The 25,938-nt window shown below is 31.4% G+C and overlaps 1 protein-coding gene across 1 annotated transcript; it reads right to left on the bottom strand.

The window, feature by feature from the left end:
- Taf9 (TBP-associated factor 9) lies at window positions 1-25,915 on the bottom strand. Its single transcript, XM_085811629.1, has 6 exons — window positions 25,716-25,915; window positions 12,113-12,249; window positions 11,697-11,831; window positions 11,531-11,588; window positions 5,182-5,337; window positions 1-1,948 (listed from the first exon to the last, which is right to left on the bottom strand). Exons 1-6 carry the CDS (start codon window positions 25,831-25,833, stop codon window positions 1,695-1,697), a joined length of 858 nt encoding a protein of 285 aa, XP_085667755.1. The 5' UTR covers window positions 25,834-25,915; the 3' UTR covers window positions 1-1,694.
- Window positions 25,916-25,938: the final 23 nt, after the last annotated feature.

Genomic DNA, 25,938 nt, shown 5'->3' with positions numbered 1-25,938 from the left:
CCTGATTAAATTCCATTTTTATTTCAATTCACATTTGTGGGCATAATTTATTTGGCACTCTAATTGTACTTTTTTTTTTTTTTTTCAGAACATATATTTTTTTATACTGTGGCAATAGGAAGTGAGCACAGCGAAGCGTCTAAGCAGCACAGAAGTTGAAGCTTAAATTGACGCATTTATCCATTATAGTAGCCTGTTAAGAGAGGTTTCAGTTCTCAGAGTTTACATTCTTAATTACAACATCAACAGCGTTATGCAAAATTGGTGGCGCAGATTAATCTAGAAACAAAGCAGTCCAGAAATGTTATTTTTAGAATAAAGAAACGAAATACCCAAAATAAAAATGAGGAATTAAGAGGCTAGATTTAAGTTAAATTATAAAGCTGATTTACGTATTTTTTTATCTTGCATATATATTCTTCACATGGAAGAGGGGGGGGGGAAAAAAAAAACCGACAGCAGCTAGAAGCCATCAAATTTTGAATATGTGTAGCCTTTCAATAAAATATGCGAACATCGAAGCAAAAAAAAAAAAATTGTTATTTATTTTATTTTATTTATTTATTTATTTTTTTTGTAAATTTAGTGAAACTCGAATAAACTGAGCGATCTTAAAGACTATGTACTGCCACTCAACAAAGCAGATATTTATGTTTTCATTGTAATCAGGAAAGTCGGCAAAAAGCAGTAAAAAACACATTGCCACTCCATAAAGTGCAAGACCAAATTCTTTCAAATTTAATCTACTCTGAAATAAAACATTTTTATCTTCTATGATCCTGTAATGTTTTCATTCATAAAAGTAAAAAATTCAATTTTTCTTCCACATTTGAATCTGAGTATTATTGATAAACCCACTAAATGATTTAAAATCAGTTCCTCATCTCTATTATTATTAATAACTAGCTCAATTTATTAAAGTCATAATATATTTTTCTTTTTTATAATACGTACTTTAGGCAGCTGGCTGTACAAAGCAACTAGTAACATAAAAATGACAGTATTCTATTTCATGTTAATAGCCCAGTTAGATCAAGTTATTTCACTATATTAATAGTATCAAAGCTGAAATGCAATGAATTTGCAGAATACAAATTTCATATCATAGACTTTAGAGGTGTACATGTTAAGAAACGGAAACAATCTTAAGTTTACTCTCTCTCTTTTCTTTTGTTTTAAACATTTCTTAGGTCAACATAGAACAATATACCATGAATTTTTACATACAATTTTATACATCATAATCATCATCACCTTCACCCTTTCTCTTAGTTCCATTAGTAACTTACACTGAATACTTTGTCCATCATAGAGTTCATAATACCACAAGTTGGCATTAATACCTGAGGAGAAGATGTAGAACGTGAAGCAATACCACAAGCTGGCAAAAAAAATTTCTTTTCACATTGCTCATTTCAACATAAAACATAGAACAATATACCATGAATTTTAACATACAATTTTATACATCATAATCATCATCACCTTCACCCTTTCTCTTAGTTCCATTAGTAACTTACACTGAATACTTTGTCCATCATAGAGTTCATAACACCACAAGTTGGCATTAATACCTGAGGAGAAGATGTAGAACGTGAAGCAATACCACAAGCTGGCAAAAAAAATTTCTTTTCACATTGCTCATTTCAACATAAAACATAGAACAATATACCATGAATTTTAACATATACTTTTTATACATCATAATCATCATCATCTTCTTCACGCTTTCTCTTAGTTCCATTAGTAGCTTCCACTGAACACTTTGCATCCATCATTGAGTTCATAATACCACAAGTTGGCATTAATATCTGAGGTGAAGATGTAGAACTTGGAGCAATACCACAAGTTGGCATTAATATCTGAGGTGATGATGTAGAACTTGGAGCAGTAGATATTGAGGTAGATACAGGTGACAGAGCGGACGAAGATGTAACCATTCTATTTGCTGAAAGAAAATAAAAATATATCAATTATTTAAAGTGTGTATGTATGTAGGTATGTGTATATACACACATGTTACTGTGAAAGACCGAGATTTGGAAAATGTCGACATTCACATAGTCGCTTGGTGCATGTCCAAAATATTTGCCAAATATCCTTATTTCTGACTTACACTGGCAAATGTCGACATTCACTATGCACTAATGGTTAATGTTGAATACGTTGGAGATTTGCATTTTGTTCTCCATATTTCAGGTGCAATAAAACTTCAAGGGTGATGTAACGTTTTCGCCTGTCTTGCTGACAGGATTACCCAATCCCTGGTGAGAAGAGTTGTTTGTAACTCTATAGAGGTGTTTCAATGCGTGACATGTAGCTTTTGATTCTAATGCGAGAAGGGCTACTTGATATTACTTGACTTCTTAATAATGACAGCAGTTGTGCTTGGATAAATGTTAAGCATTTAGTTTTAAATTTAGTAAATAAAGAACTTTTTTTTTACTTTTGCATTTATACCGTATATGTCATGATATGAAAATGTTTAAGTAACAGCACATGTAAATAATCTTTTGAACTTAAACAATACATTCTAAATGAGAAAAGAAAATAATACAAAAAAAAAAAAAAAAAAACTTAATTATGTGACTGAAATTTTATTTATTGCAACAACATAAACTTTTATGACATTTTGAACTGCACAAGAGCCCCTTGCTTTTACAACTGCATTTAGTTGTGGAACACTTTCTTTTGCAGTGACAGCATGTATAACCTTGCTCTCTACTTCTCAAATTAGCTGCAGCTGCTTCTATCAGCAACATTACTTAAGAAGGAATCTCATCTACGGAAAATAACTTTTCTTTACAAATTACGAACTGATTACAGGTATAAAACTGCTTGAAGGTGTCATTTTTATTTGGCAGTTTATAAAAGCTGAAGTCTATTCCATCAACAACTGCCAACACATTTCGGTCATCTGTACGACCACGGTTGACATCAGGGACTTCTATTCGTATAGTATCACCAATTTGAGCAGAAGAAATATTCATAACATTTTTGTTGCTTGCAGTAAAAGATTCTCTTTCGCGGCCTATATTTTTATAGAAATTAACACTGTGTTGTTCAGTCCAGGCTGTACATTGCAGGTCCTCCTCAATATTTTCTTTGGAATATGGTCTTCGGTATGGATACTGCTCTGATTTTCTTCAAAAGTATTAAGTTTCTACAAGTTGTCCTTCAGTTTCAAAAATATTAGAAATTTCTTAAGAGTTGTTCTTCGGTTTCAATATTTGTGATTTGTTTGCCAGGCCAAAAAAGATGATGCTATGCCTCTTTTTCATTTAATACCAAACATAGCTTCATAAGGAGTAATAAATCCTGGTGAGGAGAGGTGTGTTTGAAAGATAAAAACAATTGTCTTCTCGTTTACTCGCAATTAATGCATTTTTAAGTTTTCAAGGAAAAGTTCACGATTCACTGCAGTATCCATTCAACATAAATTAGGGTATTGGATAAAAAAAAAAAAAAAAAATTAAGAAAACGTTGCGCATACCATCAAACCTATCACAGGACTGACAAACAGTGTTCCAGAGTATAACAAATGCGTGCTACATAACTTCAACCGCTGCAGAGCAAAGGGTTTGGCGACAGACAGTCGCCCCTCTGTTGAACTCGACTTGTTTCGTGTTGTGTTTCGTTCTCCTGGTTCATTTGAGATAAAAAATTTAATAATTTAATAATTAAAATAACGATTCATACCACTATGATATTCCCTTCAAATTATTATTATACAAACTAAAACTACAGCTTATTACATAAGCTGCAATTAACAAACCAAAAAGGTTAAGTTTGGACATGCCTGGTCTATGCATTTATTAATCTGACATGATTATTAGAATAAAAGTTACTAGATTAAATAACATTTTTTATATTGCACTGCAATTTGTTTTCCAAAAACTGTAAAAATTTTAATTTGAAGGCATTTTAAATTAATTTATATTTTTAGAAAATCATTTATTTAAAAAAATGTAGTATGACATCATTAATTAAATGAACTATGTAACACTTTTTTCTAATAATATTTGATAATAACTGTTGTCCTTGATTGTTAAAAATACTTAGCACTCCTTATAAATATTTATGGTCACTAAAAACCAAATGCTTTAATATCCAGATTTTTCCATGTTGCCAATAAGTTTTTCAACAGGAATTACAAATGATTTCTATAAATTAAATTTGCTAGTTACATAGCTTCCCTGCATTAAAAAGCACACTTATGCAGTTACATAACATACAAAAGTTAGGACCATAAGTTATATAAAAGTTAATCTTTAGTAAGTTTTACAACCTTGAATTATATTAAATCAAATCTAGAAAATTAATTCCTCACAAATTCAGCCCTCCATACATTTATAACAATTTACAAATATCAGTTAATCTCTCTTCTGTTATTACCATTACTAAAAATATACGACAATCAGAAATATTCAATCTAATCAGAACATTAGCAATTCCTTTCAAAATTAAATCCATTATTTAGTTCATTCATTCATTATTAATTAATTCAAAATAAAAATTTTGGTTTTATCAGTAACCAAAATTCCTGAGGAGAAAATCTATGTTTAGGTGTTATTTAAAAAAAAATCTTTTTAAATGCTGTATTTTAACGGAAATGTAATAAATAAATAAACTTTGTCAAAAAATACAAATCTATATTTAAAAAAGTTGTGTTATCCTTATTTTTAAAAACTGACATGGTTCAATCCTTTCTTGGAAGAATGCAAAAGCTGCATTTTCATTTGACAGCAAATTGAAAATTATCATCTTTGTTCTGGGAGGGAGAGGCACAATTTCTCACAAATGGAAAAAACAATGTCATAATTCTTATTACTTGGTTTTATTAAAAAGTTTGGCAATAGATCTGCCAAAATTGGTGAACTGATGATTAAATGCTGGTCACTAGTAAAATCAACAAGTACCCATAGATGTTACTGAAATAGTACTGAATACTTTTCAATCTCATTACTTATTTGTTTGACATATACTCTAACAAATGATAAATTACTTAAAAATAGCTTACCAAGAGCAAATTCTGGAATTAATTTTATTAAATTTATTTAGAAAGTAGTTATACTATTTTCAGTTAAAACTCATTGAAATATTTAAAATATTAAACAATATTTATATATTTGTTAAATAAAAGGAAGTAAATTAGTCACAGTCTGAGAATAAAAGATTTACCATCAGAAAATTTTATGATAGGTGTTGGTACTGATTTTGGAATAGTTGTTGCTGGTCTTGTAATAAGAGAAGCTGCAGGTGAGGCATTTGCTTTGGTAACTACTGACAGTGCTGGTGTTTGCTTGTTCATAGTCATTGGAGTACTACTTTTATTAACTGAAAAAAGAAATTAAAAAATATATTACAATTTATATTATGTATATACATATGCACACGTGTTCAAAATATATAAAGACATAAACTAAAAAATTTAGCCTTCAAGGTGCAGGATTATTTTTATTTTAAAACTAATAATAATGTAATAAAATTATCTAGTTCCTCTATACATTTAGAGTTTAATTACCTGGCACTGTAACTTAAAATTATCAATCTCAACTTCCCGATTTAAAGATGTTAATTCCTATTTAATATGGCTATTTTATGAAAAATATTTCAATTATGCTCTATTCTAAAATATTTTTGGGATTGAGACTTCAATTACATCTTTGCTGATTTTTTTTTAAACAGAATTAAAATTTTTAAAAATAAATATTAGATTGAGAAGTGAAACCTTTTACTTAGAATCATGGATACTATTCTGTCAGAGCAGCGTCAGTTAAAAATGAAGATAAAATGAGAAAAAAACAATTCTACAAGATCATCCCAAATATTGAGGCTCAAGAATTTCACATCTGAAATATCATCACACATTTCTTTCCCCATATTTCACCATTTGTTCTAGTACAATAGACTACACAATTAAGAAATTACCTAATGACAAAGAGGCTGACATAAGATTCCTTCAGGACAAAGAAATTGTTCTCAAAATCTTTCGATGAAGTTAAAACATGGTTTAAAGGCTGGCACCTTTCTTTACTCAATGCCATTTGTCTTATCTATCTGTGGTGTCAGGAATTGACGTTGATTGAATTTTGCAAACTTCAATTAGAAATCAGCCATAATACGGCAGTAGATTGGAATAACTAATTGAGGGAGGTCTATGATAATAGTTTGATGTCTCGTAAAAGAAATAAAATTGATTTAACCAACAAAGTCGTAAAAATAAAATAAAGTCTTTTCACAAAAAGAAAAAAAACAACTTTGGATATACTCTTCTGGAGTAACAGGTACTTGGGGGTTTACGCAGGGAAAGCAAAGAATGTTTTTTCTGGTCGCTTTTCCAAATCATTGTGCAACAACATTAATGACAGCAATTCAGGAAAACATCACAGATGGTAGCATTATATTTTCAGACTGCTGGAAAGATTATAAGAAAGAGTAATTAAGAAATGTTGGGTATGAATATTTTCACTGTGAATTATAATTTTGTAGACTTGAAACTGTGGAATGATTGTAAGGCAGTGCTAAATGCAGAAGTAAGTGACAGCAAGGCCTGTTCGCCACCATTTAGAGCCATACTTGATAGAATTTATATGATGTCAGTTATATTTAAAAACTCAATTTTTTCTGTAGTATATTGAAAAATGCAAAAGAAAAGTCTACTTTGAGAATTATGAAATTAAACCAAAAATTTACTTTTTACAAAAGTAATTTTTTTAGTCTTTTGAAATCTATTATTATTTTATAATTTTAAACTTGGCAACAATTGGTGACAAAAAAAAGTGGCACATTTTTAACTGACGCCACTCTAACGGAATAGTACTAAATCATATACAGTCAAAAGTTGTTAATTCAGATACCCATAATCCGGAATGATCTATAATCCGGACATCAAAGCTACAAACTTTCCGCGCATGCATCACGTTGACGCATGCGCGTAAGACCTTTACGGCTGCCCATATGCTTCTGCGAATGCTCAAAATACGTGTACGCATGCGTGTTTAATGTATAATGGACAGTATAAGCTAAAATTATCTAATTATTTATTTCAGTTAATGTTGCAGATTGCGTTGCTCCTTAATCTTCTAATTGGATCCGGCTTATTATTTTTTGCAGATTGTTAGAGCAATTTTATAAAAGTAAGCTTGAACTTTCGATTATGTCAAACAGAATTTCCGATGCTGGAGCTGCTAAATCATCTACAAAGCAAAAGTATGTTTCGATGTCCATCAAACAAAACGTGGAATTGCTGCAAAAAATGGAAAAAGGCATATCCTTTGTTTCTCTAACCCTTCCGAAATCTGTTTATCAATTTCACGCTGCTCTGAGGGGAAGGGGTGAAACGTTGCGGTGTGCAATGAACTGGAAGTTGATCTGTCAGCACTATCCTTATCTTCAGGGCAGATGTTTTTATTTTATTTGGCTTATAATTCCTTACTAAATGTAGTATTTCATCTCGATGTACTCCGTCTTTGATATTATTTAAATGAAATTCCTCGTCATTATAATTCACTTCCGATAGTGAAGAAAGTGACACAGAAGTTATTGAAAACAAAAAAATTTCAATTGACAAATTAGTTGGTATTCTTGACACAGCAATTATAGCACTTGAACAGTGGAACTTTGTAACTGAACAAGAAATTATGTCTGTTTATAGAATTAAAGAGAAAGTATTATCACATAAAATGAAGCAACTTAAACAACTTACATTGAAAGAAAGGTTTAATAAAGTAAACAAATAAATATTAAGCTTTTTTTTTTTTATATATATATATATATATACTGTTTAGATCATAATTGCTCTTTATTTCATAAATTATGGTTTCATATTTTTAATTTTATAATGTCTGCATGCCATCTTACCAGATTTAAACTGATGATCTATAATCCGGAAAAATCGATAATCCGGAATCGGCAAAGTCCCGACGAGTCCGGATTAACGACTTTTGACTGTATAAATATGATTACCTTGTATATGATTACCTTGGCCTTAAAATCATCCACCTTAAAGTAAAAAAGCCTCTTGATTGATAAAAAAAAAGACAATTTAATTTTCCTACCATTAACTCATACACTGGAATTCCACTTTTTCCAGAAACGTTATTGCTAAGACCATTATCAACCAGATTCTAAGAATTATAAATATTTGCACTACAGATGAAAACATTAACCAAGAAATTCATCATCTTATAATTACACTAACTGATAATAAAATAACACTCAAGTTTATTAACTACTTCTATAAAATTTACACATCAGGTCATTTTAATTTTAACCTTTTAACTGTCATGCTCAAAATAATCTCTGGCACAGCAGAATGTCATGCCCAAGTACTACTCGGGGTAAATTTTTTTTTTTTTTTTTCATCATAACAACATATTCTCAAACATATATAATGGAAAGATTTTTTTTGGCTTCAGTTTAATAGATGGCAGCACTTTAGTGAAGATTTCGAAAGATAAAGTTTAATATTCAAAGTGCGCAGCACTTTTTTTGTTGTAAAATGCCGTCCAGTTCTTTGAAATGTTATATAGATGATTTAGATTCTGCAACCCATACTCCTCCTACTCCTGCGAAACGTGAGCCTACAAGATAGTGCAAAGTTTGTTGTTCAAAAAAGGATGAAAACGGGAAAAAGATCAGGAAGAAACACGATTCTGGTGTACTGATTGTGGAGTTGGTACTTGGAAATGTGTTTCCAATTATACCACAGAAAACTGAAATACTACTAATAGGCATTCATTTTTATTTATTTATTTATTTAGAAAATAATGCTCCACTAGAAGGGAACTTTACCACTGCCACACTCAGTGGCAGCTGACTCAAGAGAATATGCAATGGCTAAAAAACCTTAAAATGTTTATGCATGCAATTCAAAATATCAGTTTTTATTTTTAAGTATATTTTATTTTGCAATAAACACTTGATTTTTACAATAAAAAAATTGACAATTTATGTACCCAAATCATCAAAATAACTTGACAGTTAAGATCAATTCATACTTGCCAACCTATGACATTCAAAAATCAGGTGAATTTTCTCAATGATAAATATATATATATACATATTTTAGTAATGAATTAACTTAGTACAAAAATACCTGCATGTAAACATTTTTATTATTTACACTTTTTTGATAGAAAAATAACACTTTAATTAGTTTTTGTACACATGCTATGACCAATGGCAGATTTTGCTTTCATTAACCCTTTAAAGGGCTTGTCAATTTTTTAACCCCAAAAAATGCTAATTTTTCTACACTAAAAGATGTTATCATACGTTTCTAGTGTTTCCTTTTGATTCTAAATGGCAGCACTACCCTTTGAATGCTCTTGCAACTATGAAATTAATACACCTCGTTCCAAGGTATCATGCTTGAAGATTCATAAATTCTACTGGAGGGGAAGAAAAAATTCAAAATCTTCAAATATACGATGTACACGTGCTGAATCTTATGTACTTACTTTATTTTAGTCAGAAGTGATAATTAACAGAAGAATATTTATACGATTTTAAAACCAGTATATGATATATATATATATATATATATACCAACGCCTATACTGAGGGTACCAAGGCAATAGATGGCAGCACCAGTCTTCTCCTTTTCTACTCTGTGAGATGACAGAATTTTTTCATATTATAACAGTTTGTGATGTAATAATTTTTTATGATTAATTTATGAGTTGTTTAGGATTCAAAATTATACTCATGAGGGCATGGAGAGTTTACTGATCCTGTGCTAGGACTGGATAAAAGTATATTAGCTTCTTTTTATTCTTTGTTTACTCCACTCAAGTTTCATTTGTCTCTGTTTAGCTAAAATTTTAATTTCAGCACTTCATCCTTTCCCACTCATTGATTTCAAAATTGCTGTCTGGCATCAAAACATTACACAAATGTAAGGGTTAAATGTGGCATGTTAGCCTCGAAATACACCCGTTGCTTCGTGTTTTCCAAAATACTAGAATGCAGCAAAAATGAAAAGAGGTGATTGACAACTAATTTGTCATTCGGGGGGGGGGGGGGATCCACACCTTTTTCCCTTTGTGTGATTCTTATGGTCCTTGATAATCTAAAATGTGGGGAAGGGGATGTAGCACGGTATCATAGCATGAAGCATAGTCCTTTTTTATATAGTATCTAAAGCATAAATTATAATAACTTCAAAATTGCAACACACTTTCTCAGCTGAGTTATAGTGTTACATTTTTCAATTTTTTATTTTTCAGTTCAGTTACATCTCCTTGTAACATTACACTAGTTCAGTTACAGCATGATACGGCTTATGCATGCAGAGTTACATTTGCTAAATTTTTTCAGAAAATAATATCGAATTTAAATCAAGTTCAAAAGTTTTTTACCCACATTTTACATAAGTATGTTCAGCTGGGTTGCATCATCAAAGTGCATAAAAACATAAATTTTATTTTTTAAATTTTAAATTTCTAACAAAATTTTAAAAGTTTTCGTCTTTAGACTTAACATAACTATATTCAAGCGCCCACACAAATGCACATCAAAAGTACCAAAAATTAACAATTGGCAGCTAACTGGAAAATATTGTCTTGGGCACCGGTATAAAATATATACCAGTTCTCAAAATTCAGGATTTTGCTCTAGTTTTTTTTTTTTTTTTTTTTCCCCTCCCCTCAACTTTGTGTTTTTAGGATCCATAAGTTACAATTCATACAACGTTTTACCACAGTTTAAACTATTTTATATACCGCCCCTCAAAGGGTTAAGAAACTTCATAATTTTATTCATAGCAATTGCCACATAAGCCTGCTTTTGCTAGTAAAAGTTTTCCTAATGTGTCATTACTAATTTTGGTTCTAAATTTAATTCTTGTTTTAGTAACTATACAGAAAATCCTCTCATACTCTGCATTACTAGGGGTAATTGTCAGCATGGTCAAAATTATTCTAGACAGTTCACTGTACTTCAAAACTCCTTTCCAATTAATCTCCATTGTGTGTCAATCCTTGTATGTTTTATAACCTTTCCCAAGTTTTCTATCATAATTTTTTATGTTAGAAAACTGCATCTCCAGCTTATGAAATGCAACATCAACACAACCAGCCTTTCAAAAGTAAATAAAGTAAAATTTCAAATTTATTCCTCACATTAGAAAAAGATGCATTTGCTAAATTAAAAAATTCTGCAACTTTAGCATGTATAATCACTTCACTGTTGATTGGAAATTTATGTAGCATGTAATCAAATATTCGACAGAAATAAAACTTATTTTTGTGTTCCTCCAAAATTTACTACTTTGTTAGTTACCTTTGAGTCTTCATTTGTGTATTAGTAATTAGGTATTACCAGAGACAAAAGCTTGCAAACCAGAAAAAATAACTTCTGCAAATAGCCATTACCCTTTGAGAATAATCAATTAGAATTATTAATTTATAACATCGAAATTACAATATTATTTTCCAGTAGGTATAATATTACCTCCCTCTCAAAGAAAAGGCAGAAAAAGTTGTTGAATATTACATAAATAACTAAATAAAGATATATGAATTACCTGTATTTTGAGGTAAACTAGCGATATTTAATCTGGAAACCGTATGCACAGTTCTTGTCTGAAAATAAATATATTGTTAAAATTAATTTTTTAAGTAAAATATTAATTAAATAGGTCTTAAATATTCATTCAGAAGAACAAAACAGATAAAAAAAGTACCACTCACTTTTTTTGTTGCTTGTTTTAAACGATAATTGCATGCTGTCAAACTGTAGCGGTCTGGTGGCAAACGCAAGCCAGCACTTGATTTAATAATTGGAAGAGCCATACTATTTCTCTGCCTTGCCATCTCAGCAGTGAGCTATGGAGGGTAACATAGAAAAAAATTTAACTGGAAATAACAATGTAAAAACTAAAAAATCTTCACTTTTAAAAGATATCTAAAAAATGATTATATGAAATATATATAAAAATTAATAATTATATATTTCCAAAGCATGGCAAGTTAAAACACAAATAAAATAATGTTCCACAAGCTAAATTACACAGAAACTACACTGATGCAGTGGCTACTTCAGTGCAATTTCTAGCTCGTGTAACAACATTTTATTGATCATCTTAATACTACGCTATTTAACATACTTCCCGAGCTGGAGGTGAAGTAAAATTCTTTTCTTGCTGAAGAGTAATTGCCAGTTTTACATCCTCAACTTCAATACCTTTCCTTTTAGCATGACTTGAGTATAACTGTGCGTCATCCAAAACATTAGTGACATATCCTGTTAAATGAAATAGTTTTTTAAATATGCTTTAGTCATAAAAATATTAGGAAACAATAAGAATACACATACTGGTCAAATAATTTGTCTATTTAATTACAACTTAAATACTTTAGCCACATTTCTTACATTTTACTTAACTCTTTGAAATCCAGACCCTTCGCTAACCTGTATCCTCAAAATACCAGACCGCCCGAAAAAGTTTTCCAGTTTCACAATATCCTCCCCTCCCCGTCCATTAATGCAGAAAATACGTGTGAAGATTTCCAATGACATCCTTTGTACTTTTTAACAAATATTCCATTAGTCTTTGACACTGTTCTTTATAAAACTATTCTGAAGGTCAGACCAACAAGCCTTTCCGGCTTTATGATCACGACTGAGATTTTGTTTATTTCTGTTATTTTTATAGGAAGGAATAAATTGTTTAAAAATAAATATAATCCTTAAATTTTTAAACTGCTCTTTTATTGTTGTTGAAAGCTTAAAAGCACACTGTGCCACAAAAGAATCAACAAATAAATGTCACAATCTACCAAAAGATAATAAAACTTCTTAGGACAAGCTGCTACTGCATACCTTAGAAGGAGGGAAGAAAACAAGATTACAATCTCGGCCGTTTTCGGGCGGTTCTGGTTGTTTCAATGTAGGGCCGTGTCGGGCGGATTGGATGTGAAGGAGTTAATGCATACCACATACCTTATTTTAAAATCTAATTTTTCTATAGAAAAAAAAATCATTACCTGTTAAATATAAAAGACATAACGATAACTTTCCTTTAGCAAGTACATCTTAGAAAAGCTTCATGCCAAACTGCAAAATGTAGCTAGATACTGTTTTCAAGATTTTTAATATTTAATAGTGGATACCAGATAAATTATTTAGACAATATTTTATCTTTTTTCTGAAGCATGATGCTAATGCAAAAATATTGATATTATTTTTAAGAAGTACACATATTACTTTTAAGATAATTAAGCAACATTCTGTTTCAATTAAATAAAATTAAAAATCTTAAGGAACATGAAATGGTAACACCTTTGAGAATTAATAATTTTCCAGATCACATGAATGATACATTTAATTATCTTTCTGGAATGCCAATAGTGGTAAAGTTAAATAACATGATATAAAGTAATTGAATAGAAGGCAAAAAAGGCAGATTAACCCTCAGCTGGAGGGGCTGGCGTATGGTACAATTTTAGAGGGGCGGCGTATGAAGTACGCCAAGTCATTGTTCGAGCCTCTGCTTCATGTTTGAAACTATTTAATCTTATACGTGGCATTAATAAGGTGAGTCGTCATAGTAAAAATGATATAAGAAAAAGAATAACAGAAAAAAATTAATTCCAAATTATAATTCAATAAAGATGGAAATTAAGAATTTTTAATTAAGTCAAAAAATGGAATGCACTGGAAATGCACTGAAAAACAACAATTCAAATGTAATTTAAAGTTATAGAGTATTCTGTATTATTTTATGTATGAAAATTATAAGATCATAAATCAAATTTACAAATTATAAATATTCCGTAAAGTTCGGTAAGTAATAAATTTCACAAATGAAAAAATTAAAAACCTTTTGCTACTTTAATCCTCTTCAGATTGTCCCTGTTCACTGCAGCAGGGTTTGCAAAGTTGTACTGTCTTGCCCAAATAAATTTTGCAGGTAAACTTAGAACACTCAGAATATTTTATAGAAGTGTAATTATTCTTCATTCTATCGCACTCAGCGCAGCGTCCTTTGATCTTTTTTTTGCAGGTAGTCCTCGTCCCTTTCGGCCATCTTGTGCTCTCTTGTTGTTACCAGCCTTCTAATAATAGCTTTGGAATGCGACAGGAGAAATGGCATTTTCAGGCGATTCTGAAGATGTGGTTTCATCAAAGATGTAGCTAGATTTTTCAAAAAATTTCTTCTAAACTTGATGGTTGCATCAGGTTTTGCAAAGTTCAAGAGCACTTGCGAATGCCCGCTACGTTTAGCAGTGCAAAAAATATTGCCATTGTCCACCTCTTGGTTTTTCGAGCGACAGTGAATCACGTCATACTTGCTTCTCATTGAGATGCTTTGGAGATCATCTCCAGTCCTGTTACATTTGAGATAAATATTTGTATATTGTACGATAGCATCAATCATATTTGTATTTATGATTTTCTGGAAATCAGAAAACTCATAATTTATATCGTCACAAGTTTTGGCACTTGGGAATATTTTTTTCATCAAATTTTTTTTCGAGGCGTTCAGGCGAATTTATTCTTGAGGGGAACTTTATTCCATTTATAAGTTTCCTTTTCTTCTTTTAGAAACTTTCCTCCAACTTTCTTCTATTTGTAAACTGTGTTTACAAAAAGCCCTCATATTTTAAATCACTCATGTCATTTTCATCATCACTAAAATCGACACAAAACGTCAAAATTAGTGAAAAGTGATGGCAAAGCACGTAGATGGCATATTGAAGAGGAAGAATTCTGATTGCATACAATGCTAAAATGTGAAATCTGTAATAACTACAAAAAATTGCAGTCGAGGTGGATTAAATTCAATTTTTATTTAAATTGACATTTGTGCCCGATTCACTTTTCTTAGTGCCTATTTTCAGAATATTTACAGTTTTGATACTGACTGTTGCAATAGGAAGAGAGCACAAAGAAATAGCATCCAAGAAGCACAGAGAGAAAAGCCAAAAGTGTGCATTTAACCAATATGGAAGCTTACCAAGAGGGAGGTTTCGGTTTAGATTAAAAAAGTTTCAGTTCTTAAAATTTTGAGTTCATGTTTTGAATAAGCTACATCAACAGCTTTACTCAAGCTCTGTGGCATAGATTAATCGGTAAACATATATTTATGAGTAACCCTAGGTGAAAATTGGCGATACATAGATACTGAGTTTGTGCAATTCTTTGATTTGTTATTTTGGCTTGTGCAGTGGCGATTTTTTCACCAACAATCGCCGCTACACAAAGCCAAAATAACAAGAAAAAGAATTGCACAAACTCAGTATCTATGCACACAAGGACCTCTTTTCATTAAAAAAAAAATCCCAGAATTGCACACACTTGGCATTGCGCACTCCCTTGACTTTATCTATGTCCACATCGACCTATTTTCACTTTAAAAAAATCAGGGAACTGCACACTCTCTTGACTTTGTCCATATACACATCAAACTATATTCACTTAAAAAGTCAAAGGAGCAGCCAACAAAAAAAAAAAAAAAATAATAATAATAATAATAATAATAATAATAATAATTTCAATAAACTACATTTTAAATCAAACAATGAAATAACATAAAAATAGAAATTCATCTTTGCACTACACAAAGAAAATATCCACTTACCTTATCTACGAGTTAACACGTATTATAGTCAAACAAAATTTCTTAACAGCATCCAAAAACTTCCTAAAATTATCTGAACTAGAATCTGTATACTGGCGTCGCCACATAAATTCACAAAAATAAGAGTAAAAAATGTCCTCTGTAGTGCCGATATTGTTCGACCATACGCATTTCCTTCCTAATAATGGCTACTAAGTAAACCTTCATTTACACACAGTCAATGCTTTTTCCCCCTTTCATTCTAAATTGTACAGAACTTCAAATTAATCTTACCACATTCAGCCATTTTACCCTGTAAACCACAAAATAACAACATACTTATCGAAAATCCAACGTACACTTTCCATATCTTTTCCCACAATTCAAATTGACTGCAATCATACAACCAATTATGTCATAACAGGGTTTCCATAGCATTCAATTACTCAGGTTACCAAAAATAAACCACTACATGGCGATAAATAAAACAACTGCAGCAAAAATATATGTGCAAAAGAACCAAATGTAGCAAACGCGCCCATTTAACAGCATGCCAAATCTAGCGTATTTGCTGATTTTAAAATGTGTAAGTTTAGATAGTTCAATATTTCTTAAGACGCCATTGAAATACAGTCAAAAGTCGTTAATCCGGAATGATCTATAGTCCAGACCTCAAAACTACAATCTTTCTGCGCATGTACGTAATACTTTTATGCATGCGCATAATACGTTTACGCATGTGCGTTTAATGTATAACGGACGGTATAAGCTAAGCTAAAATTATCTAATTATCTATTTCAATTAATGTTGTAGATTGTGTTGTTCTTTAATATACGAATTGGATCTGGCTTATTATTTTTTGCAGACTATTAGAGCAATTTTATAAAAGTAAGCTTGAACTATCGATTATGTCAAATAGAATTTCCGATGCTGGAGCGGCCAAAGGATCTACAAAGCAAAGTATGTTTCGATGTCCATCAAACAAAAAGTGGAATTGCTGCAAAAAATGGATAAAGGCATATCCTTTGTTTATCTAACCATTCTGAAATCTGTTTATCAATTTCACGCTGCTCTGCCGGGGAGGGAGACACAGCGCGCAATGAACTGGAAGTTGATCTGTCAGCACTATCCTTATCTTCAGGGCAGATGTTTTTATTTTATTCGGCTTATAATTCCTTACTAAATGTAGTATTTCATCTCGATGTACTCTGATATGATTTAAATCAAATTCCTCTTCATTATAAATAGCACGAATACACATCAAATAGTTTCCTGGTTGCAATTTTCTAATTTCGACTATGCGTAATGTATGCTTTACGCATGCGCACATTGAAAGAAATGTTTAATAAAGTAAACAAATAAATATTAAGCATTTTTTGGGGGGGGGCAAATTTTGATATTCTTTAGATCTGTGTTTCCCAACGTGGGGGGCAATGCGACTGTTAAGGGGGCAATTTGAAAATGGACTGGTCCAGAGTTTAAGGGGACAAAGGACATTCTAAATATGTTTCATGAAATCAAAATTTTTCGAAATTTCATTTTTTATTCCCCCAAATAACGAAAAATGTAAGTGTTGTATACGTAAAAAAGTTTTTAAATTGCGGTGCATTTTAAATATTTTATAAAGAATTCTCGCTGTAGACATGGACATTTAAATGCTTTTAAAAGCATTTAAATAACTAACACATTATGCTTTCCAGACGTTTCTTGCACATTTTAGCCAACGAATTTATTTTATTTTTTACTGTAGGAATGGCAACCGGTATATCATTCTTTCCTTGAATGGCAACAGCAGCTGCTTTCAGCTTTGTTTATATTGATATTATATTTATTTCTTCCAGCCCTTAGTGAAATGAGGGGTGCGAGCAAGAAAAAAAACGTTCGTCGGTATTCGGAGACATATTTAAAATTTGGTTTCATACCCGGTCATTAAACAGTCAACTCTTGTCTTTTATGCCAATAATGCCTGACCAACGAATCAATGAAACTAGGTCATCTTGAGGCACATTTGAAGGCGAAACATAATACTGGCATTAATTCAGATTTGATTTATTTTCACACTTTACGGAAAATTTTTGAAAAAGAGTCTCTATTTTAAAGCCTCTATTTACTGCTCATAATGCAACTGTTAGTCGTGCTCTTGAGGCTATTTATCAAATTTCATTACTCATCGCTTAATTTTGGAAAAGCCGTAATATAGGGGAGAATTGAATCAAACTATCAACATCAGCATTTAAAACTGCTCTATGAAAAGATGACAAAGATATTAAAGCTATGCCACTAAGTAACAATACTGTTTGCAGAAGAAAGATTAAATGAGGATATTGAAATACAACTTGTTGAGAAGCTGAAAACAAGAAAATTTTCGGTGCAAATGGATGAACCAACTTTGAGAGACAGTGAGGCCGTATTTGTAACTTATGTAAGATATATTCATAAAGAGGATTTTGCCGAAGAAATGTTCTTCTGTAAATCCTTAGAAAGCATCACTACCACCAAATATATTTATAGTAAGCTAAAAAATTACTTAGATATAAAAAATATACCAATAAAAAATATAATACACCTATCTTGTACTGCAGATGGTGCTTCTAATATGATGGTTGAAAAATAAAATAAAGCACGGAATAAGAAAAAGGGTTGCTTAAAATTGATAAAAGATGACAATCCAGAAATATGTCTTGTGCATTGTGTTATTCATAGAGAAAACCTGGTAGCTAAAAACAATTTGCCTGTTCTAAATGAATTACTAAATTAAGTTATAAAGTGTTAATGCTATTAAAGCTAGGGCCAAATGTGAATGTCTTTTCAAGTTATTTTATGAAGAACAAAATGAAGACTATATAAGACTTGTACTTCACACTGAAGTAAGAAAGCTGTCGAAAGGGAACTGCTTGGAAAGATTTATGGAACTATTTGATACTCTTAGTTATTTTATAAGCGACAAACCTGAAATGAAAAATCTGTTAACGGATGATAACAAGGCAATTGTGGGTTATTTAGCCGATATCTTTGAAAAATTAAATATATTAAATAAACAACTTCAAGGAGCAAATAAAACGTATATCGATGCAAAAGGAAGATATTTGGTTTCATTATCTTTGTTGAATTATGTCAAGCATATACTATTTACCACAAAAAGTTTGAAAAGACTCATTGATTGGCTCCAAAAATGTGACGCGACTACTGCTATACTTGTTATTGTCGATCATCTGAAAATTTTATCGGCTGATTTAAAAGATTTTATAACTTAAAACAAATTGATTTCCCAACTTGGATGATGCAGCCAATGCTAGTGGATTTGGCTGATATTTCAAATATGCAGTAAAAAGAACTTGCAGAAATGCAAAATGATGAGTCAATTAAAACTTTATTTAATATAAAAGGGGCGATGACATACCTTTGTGAGGAAACCAGAATCAGATATCCAAATGCAACAAAATTTGCAAGAGAACTATTGTTACCATTTCCATCTTCATATTTTGCTGAATGCAGATTTAGTGCCATAAATGATTTGCTGCTTAAAAAAAAAAAAAAAAAAAGAAAGAAAGAAAGAAAGAAAGAAATCGGTTGGATATAATGAAACTGGGAAACTTGAGACTCAAGTTATCTAAATTAGAACCTAACATAAAATTTCTTTGCAGCAAGTATCAAGCGCAAGGGACTCGCTAAAATTAAATAATAAAAATTACTAATACTTAAAATGAAAAACTTTCACTAAAATGAGTTTTTTCTTGAATTTCAATTCTCCATGTTTTTAAAGTTCACTTACTGTGTTTGCTCACAAAATTTCGTAGTCATTTCTTCCTAAAAGCTATCATTCAAGTTTCTTTCCTGAACACTTCAATTTTTAAATATTAAAAATTATGTATATGCTAGGGGGAGCTTAAAAATTTTAGAGAGGATTAGGTAGGGCATAGCACAAAAAAGGTTGGGAAACACTGCTTTAGATCATAATTGCTCTTTATTTCATAAATTACGATTTCATATTTTAAATTTTATAACTTCTGCATGCCATCTTAGCAGATTTAAACTGATGATCTATAATCCGGAAAAACCGATAATCCCGGAATCGCCGAAGTCCCGACGAGTTCGGAATAAAGACTTTTGACTGCATAAACTTACGCAATCTGAAATCAGTGCGTACGCTAGATTTGGAGCAATGTTAAATGGGCACGTTTGCTAGATTTGGCACTTTTGCGTATACATTTGCGCTGCAATTTTTTTACTGTCCTCAAAATGGAATAGTACCCAATAATCTTAGACAGTTATTTACTATTATACTCCCTTTCTTGCATTACGGTTGCCACAATTATTTTTGGCAAGACTGGCATCAACAATAGTTTGGCAATTTTTTACGGTCCTGAAAAAGGATTTGCGATTATACAAGTGGTACCCTTCTCTCTTTTCTAAGCGATTAATCTAGAAATGGCACAGTCAGAAAAGTTATTACTACTTTAATAGAGAGGAAATACCCAAATTAAAATATTAATTAAGATATTACTAAATTAAATTAAAGCTGAATTATGTATTTTTTGGCAAAAATATACTTATGGGTGTGCTTTAGCTATAATTGGTGGTACATGGAGAAAGAATTGCACAAATTCGGTATCAATGTACACATCAACCTATTTTCACTTAAATAAAAATCAGAGAATTGCACAAACTAAGTATTGCGCGCTCCCTTGACTTTGTCCATGTACACATTGATCTATATTTACTTAAAAAGTCAAAGAAGCAGCCAACAAAAATATATAATTTCAATAAACTACATTTTAAATCAAATAATTAAATAACATAAAAGAAGAAAAATCATCTTAGCACTACACAAAGGAAATATACACTTATCTTATTTACAGATTTCCGTGTCTTCAGTCAAACAAAATTCCTTAACAGCATCCAAAAACTTCCTAATATTATCTTAATTAGAATCTGTATACTAGTGTCGCCACATAAATTTACAAAAATAAGAGTAAACAATATCCTCCTTAGTGGCAGTATCCTCCGACGTTCGACCAATATGCATTTCTTTCGTACAAACAGAACATTTATGATGGCTGCTAAGTAAAACTTCAATTACACACCAGTCAACTAATGCTTTTTCCCCTTTCGTTCCAAATGGTACAAGAACTTCAAATTAATCTTACCACATTCAGCCATTTTACCGTGTAAACCACAAAATAACAACGTACTTCTTATCTAAAACCCGACTTTCCATCACTCAAATTACCACAATATCGCAACCAATTACGTCATAATAGGGTTTCCATAGCATTCAACTACTCAGGTTACCATAAATAAAACAACAACTTAGTGATAAACGAAACAACTTGGAGATAAATGAAACAACAACTTAGCAATAATCCAAGAGATGCCCTTAAATCTACTCTAACCTTTTTTTTATCTTACACACATACGCATATGTTTATACCTCAGACTAATCGCAGAATATTAGAAATGACAAAAAAAAATTTCTTTAAATTAATCTCATAGAATTACCCACATTCTATATATTATACAGTCAAAAGTCTTTAATCCGGACCTAAAAGCTACAAACTTTCTGCACATGCGTAAACGCATCGCATAATACGTTTACGCATGTGCGTTTAATGTATAACGGACGGTATAAGCTAAGCTAAAATTATCTAATTATCTATTTCAATTAATGTTGTAGATTGTGTTGTTCTTTAACATACGAATTGGATCCGGCTTATTATTTTTTGCAGACTATTAGAGCAATTTTATAAAAGTAAGCTTGAACTATCGATTATGTCAAATAGAATTTCCGATGCTGGAGCGGCCAAAGGATCTACAAAGCAAAATCATGTTTCTATGTCCTTTAAACAAAACGTGGAATTGCTGCAAGATTGAAAAAATTGTCATGTATTTCCGCGAAATTTTTTTAATTTATGAGAAAAAAGCAGTGTACATGGATATAGTGAAGAGTGTGCGCAATGCCATTTTTGTGCAATTCTGGGATGTTTTTTTAAGTAAAAATAAGTCGACGTGTACATGGTTTAGTGATATTTTAATGAAATGATAGTTATTTTGTGAATTTTATGCTTGTAGGAATTTGGTATACATTTAAGTTGAAATAAACATGCATGGAAATAATTTAAATATTTGATACTAAGTATTTGTAATGCTTGCGGTATGAATTCGTTGGTGACGTGTATAATGTAATAGATGATTTAGAGGTAAAAGTTTTTGGATATTTTATTTATTTTATATGTGGAAATGTTCATATTTGTAAAAGGTAAATACTTTTTCGCGATCAGGTAATTTCATATATGTTCTTTTTACCGGGTTTAAAGATTGAGAATATTGTCATGTATTTTCGTGAAATTTTTGTAATTTATGAGAAAAAAGCAGTGTACATGGATATAGTGAAGAGTGTGCGCAATGCCAATTTTGTGCAATTCTGGGATGTTTTTTTAAGTAAAAATAAGTCGGCGTGTACATGGTTTATGTGTATGTGTTATTTTGAAAAATGCGTAAGGAGAATGGTATTGTGCAGTTTTTCCTAATTTTGCAGTGAATATTTGTCATGATTAAGCAGTTTTGTTTGATAAAATTTCTAGCATAAGTGTAATTCGGCTAGTAGATTGTTGGAAGAAGTGTTCAGGAGATAAAAAGAAAAGAAACATGTCTTTACTTCGAGAAGACAAAATGGCGACGGGGAAAAAAAAATAGAGGGTTGCTGTAGAAGAGTTGGTTGCCAAATTTTTGCCAAAAAATCACCAAGTTACCATAATGTAAAGATCAACCGAATTCTGTAAATCCTCTTTACAAAAAAAAATTCTTTTCTTTTTAACAAAAATTTTAAAACTTTACAGAATCTACACAGATTTGCCTGTTTTGTACTCCAAAGTTAATTCTTAAGATCGTCATGACAAATACTGCAAAATGACCCAACAAAAGTAATGATTTTTCTATGTTTTTAAAAAGTTAAAGTTTTTAGTTCTGCATTTCACTCATTATTACTGAACCGATAAAAATTGGTTAGTCTATATTTTAGGGTACTCCTTCCAAGCTGTTGTTTTATTTATGGTAACCTGAGTAGTTGAATCTTATGGACCTATTATGACATGATTGATTGCATGATTGTGGTGAATTTGACCAATGGGAAAATATTTGTAAGGACATACTTATGTGTTGGATGTTGCTTAGAAAGTATGTTGCTTATTTTGTGCTTTACAGCATAAAATGCCTGCTGATGGTACGATTAACCTGAAGTTTCTGTACACTTTAAAATAACTGGGAAAGAAAACATTGATTGACTGGTGCGCAAATGAAGATTTAAATGGCTTTGCTCACCTCTCGCTAAATTACACAGTGAGATTTAACGATTTGGAAATCTGAGCTCATATCAACACTATGGAAGGTATGTTATAAGGTATTTCTCCCACTTCCCTAGCGTGCCTGTGTGGTAAAGGTCAGCACACTGGGCCGGTATTCCAGAGGTCCATGGTTCGATTCCCGGCAAAGGCGGTTGTTAATTTTTCATTTCTATGGCTTCCAAAAATTCATAATGTCTCTACAAGTGGCACCCAAACTAAAAGGGTTGTGGATGATGATTCTCCACACCCAGGATTTGGCGACTAGGTCCCCTAAAACCCTAGTCGCCCTTTAAAAAGGGGAGAGTATATAAGGTATTTCTCCTAGTTCCCTAGCGTGCCTTCGTGGTAGTGGTCAGCACACTGGGCCGGTATTCCAGAGGTTCGTGGTTCGATTCCCGGCGAAGGCAGTAGCATATTTTTCATCTCTCTGGCTTTGAAAAAATACTAATGACTCTACAATGTAGGATGTAATAAAAAGTGATTTTTTGAAAGAAATGTCATCAACAGTCCGGAGAATATTTTTCATTTTTACCCTTGTGAATTTATGTGGCGATGGCAGTATACAAGTTCTAGTTTAGATAATTTTAAATAGTTTTTGGATGCTGTTCAGGAATTCTGAGTGTCTCACATAGAAATAGAAATTGTTAAATAAGTGACGTCGATATTTCCTTTTTGTATTCTGTAGATTACATAACATGTATCTCCATTCTTATGTGTTTGATTTAAAATGCAGTTTCACCACAAAATCGCCAATTTTCACCACACGGTACCATGAAATATATTTTGGTAAAAGTATAGTTTAAGGTACCCCTTGGCGATTTTTGGCGGTACATGGATACCAATTTTGCGCAATTCTTTGACTCGTTATTTTGACTTGCGAAGTGGCGATTTTTGCGCCGAAAATTGCCGCTACACAAAGAAAAATAACAAGACAAACAATTGCACAAACTCGGTATCCATGTACACATCGACTTACTTTCACTTAACCCCCCGAACTGCACAAAAATGGCATTGTGCACTCCTTTGACTTTATCCATGTACACGTCGACCTAGTTTCGTGAAAATCACCAAATTGCACAAAAATGGCATTGTGCACTCTTTTAACTTTATCCATGTACACGCCAACCTATTTTCACTTTAAAAAAATTCCCAGAATTGCACAAACTTGCATTGCGCACTCCCTTTACTTTTCCCATGTATACGTTGGTATATTTTCACTTAAAAAGTCAAAGGAGCACCAAATTCTACATCATAGGCAAACAAAAAATGCATAATCTCAATAAACCAAAAAACCAAAAAATAAAATAACATAAAAAAGGAAAAACATGTTATACATTTAAGCACTACCAAAAGCAAATATTCACTTACCATGATTTTCAAGTTCGCTTCGTACACCCAGAGCCACGTAAAAATCAAAATATCAATCATACTCATACGACTTTTTTCAAACCAGGTACTCTTTCTGATTGAATGCTTCACATAGTGACCATCTGAACCTTTCTTCCTACAAACCCATTCAAATCCATCTAAATGGTTTTTACGTTCGACTAAACGCATATCCTTCCTACGTACAGGACACTTATAATGACTACTAAGTAAACCTTCATTTACACACCAGTCAATTAAAGCTCTTTTTCCCTTTTGTTCCAAATCATACAGAAACTTCAAATTAAACTTACTACATTCGGCTATTCTACCATCTAAAGAATCAAACCAACACACACCACAAAAACACTTACAAAACATCCCACGATTCAAAATTTCCCAGAATCATGCACCCGATTACGTCACAATAGAGTTTCCATAACATTCAACTACTCAGGCTACCATAAATGAAACAACAACTTGGCCATAAATGAAACAACAACTTGGCGATAAATCAAACAACAATTTTGCCATAATACAAGGGGTACCCTACCCTATATTTTTACCAAATAATTTATCGCACTAATTTGGTCATAGCTCTATAATTTAATCAAGGTCTTGATCAAATGTTATAGTAAAATCAGTAAGAATTCTTTAGTCTTTCTTTTTTCGGTTTCACTCAGAAAAAACAACTTGGTTTCAAATGTGCAAGTTTATAATTCATATAACACATGTTAAGTAAAATTATGAAAACATTTACTATGATGAAAAAAACTAATGAAAGGAAGTTTTTTGGAACAAGTTTTAACCAGGACTTCCTGTTTTGTAAATCGGGTCCTATTTCAGACATTTAAATACATGCTATTAATCAGTGTTGGTGATCTGAAATGATACATAGAAAAATAAAATGTACATCCATGAAGAGAACTTATGAGAGGTTAAAAAAGAATTTTGGGCCACTTCTTGCCCACAGGCACATTTTTAAAGTTTTCGTTCCTGTATAATTATATATAAGCTTTTAAAAAAAAAAGCTATGAATAGACATATTTTCCCTCAACAGGTAACCCTTAAATGTTTTGCTGTTATCAACCCAACAATCAATAGACAGAAACAATATGAAATGAGTGAATGAAATTTTGAATGGATATGAACGGTATAATTGAATAAAAAGAAATTAAAAATCCATTAAATTTTATACTATATAAAGATTTCGTGGAATCCAAAAATGCATAATTTTCCAAACTAAATAATTTCAAATATTAATGTGATAAAAATCTATGTTAAAAAATTAAAGTAATTTCTAAGTATATAATATTTCTGAACTGAAGTTTCTTTTTTTCTATAAATAAAATAATGAAGTGCTAAAGTACTAAATTTTACCGAAGGCTAAATATTGCATCATAATAAAAAATGTAATAGAGTTTAGCACATGGAAAACTTACTATACGCAAATTCTAACATTTGGTTTAGAACTCTAGGTTCATAATCAACAACACCCATTTCTTTTAAAATAGAAACCATGACGGCGGCATCTTTAGGTGTACTTCTTCCAGAAGCCATTAAGCCTTTTATTTATGTCTAAATGCAAAAAAATTTAAATTCAGAACCCGGTTCCCACTTAACTAACAACACAAGAGTTATTACGTACTGTTGCCACATTTTTAT

Source organism: Stegodyphus dumicola, chromosome 2 (genome assembly GCF_044657685.1).
Source record: "Stegodyphus dumicola isolate Sdum_Otavi_A_Nest chromosome 2, ASM4465768v1".
Classification (NCBI taxonomy): Eukaryota; Metazoa; Arthropoda; class Arachnida; order Araneae; family Eresidae; genus Stegodyphus; species Stegodyphus dumicola.
This window is presented reverse-complemented; position numbering and strand designations above follow the sequence as displayed.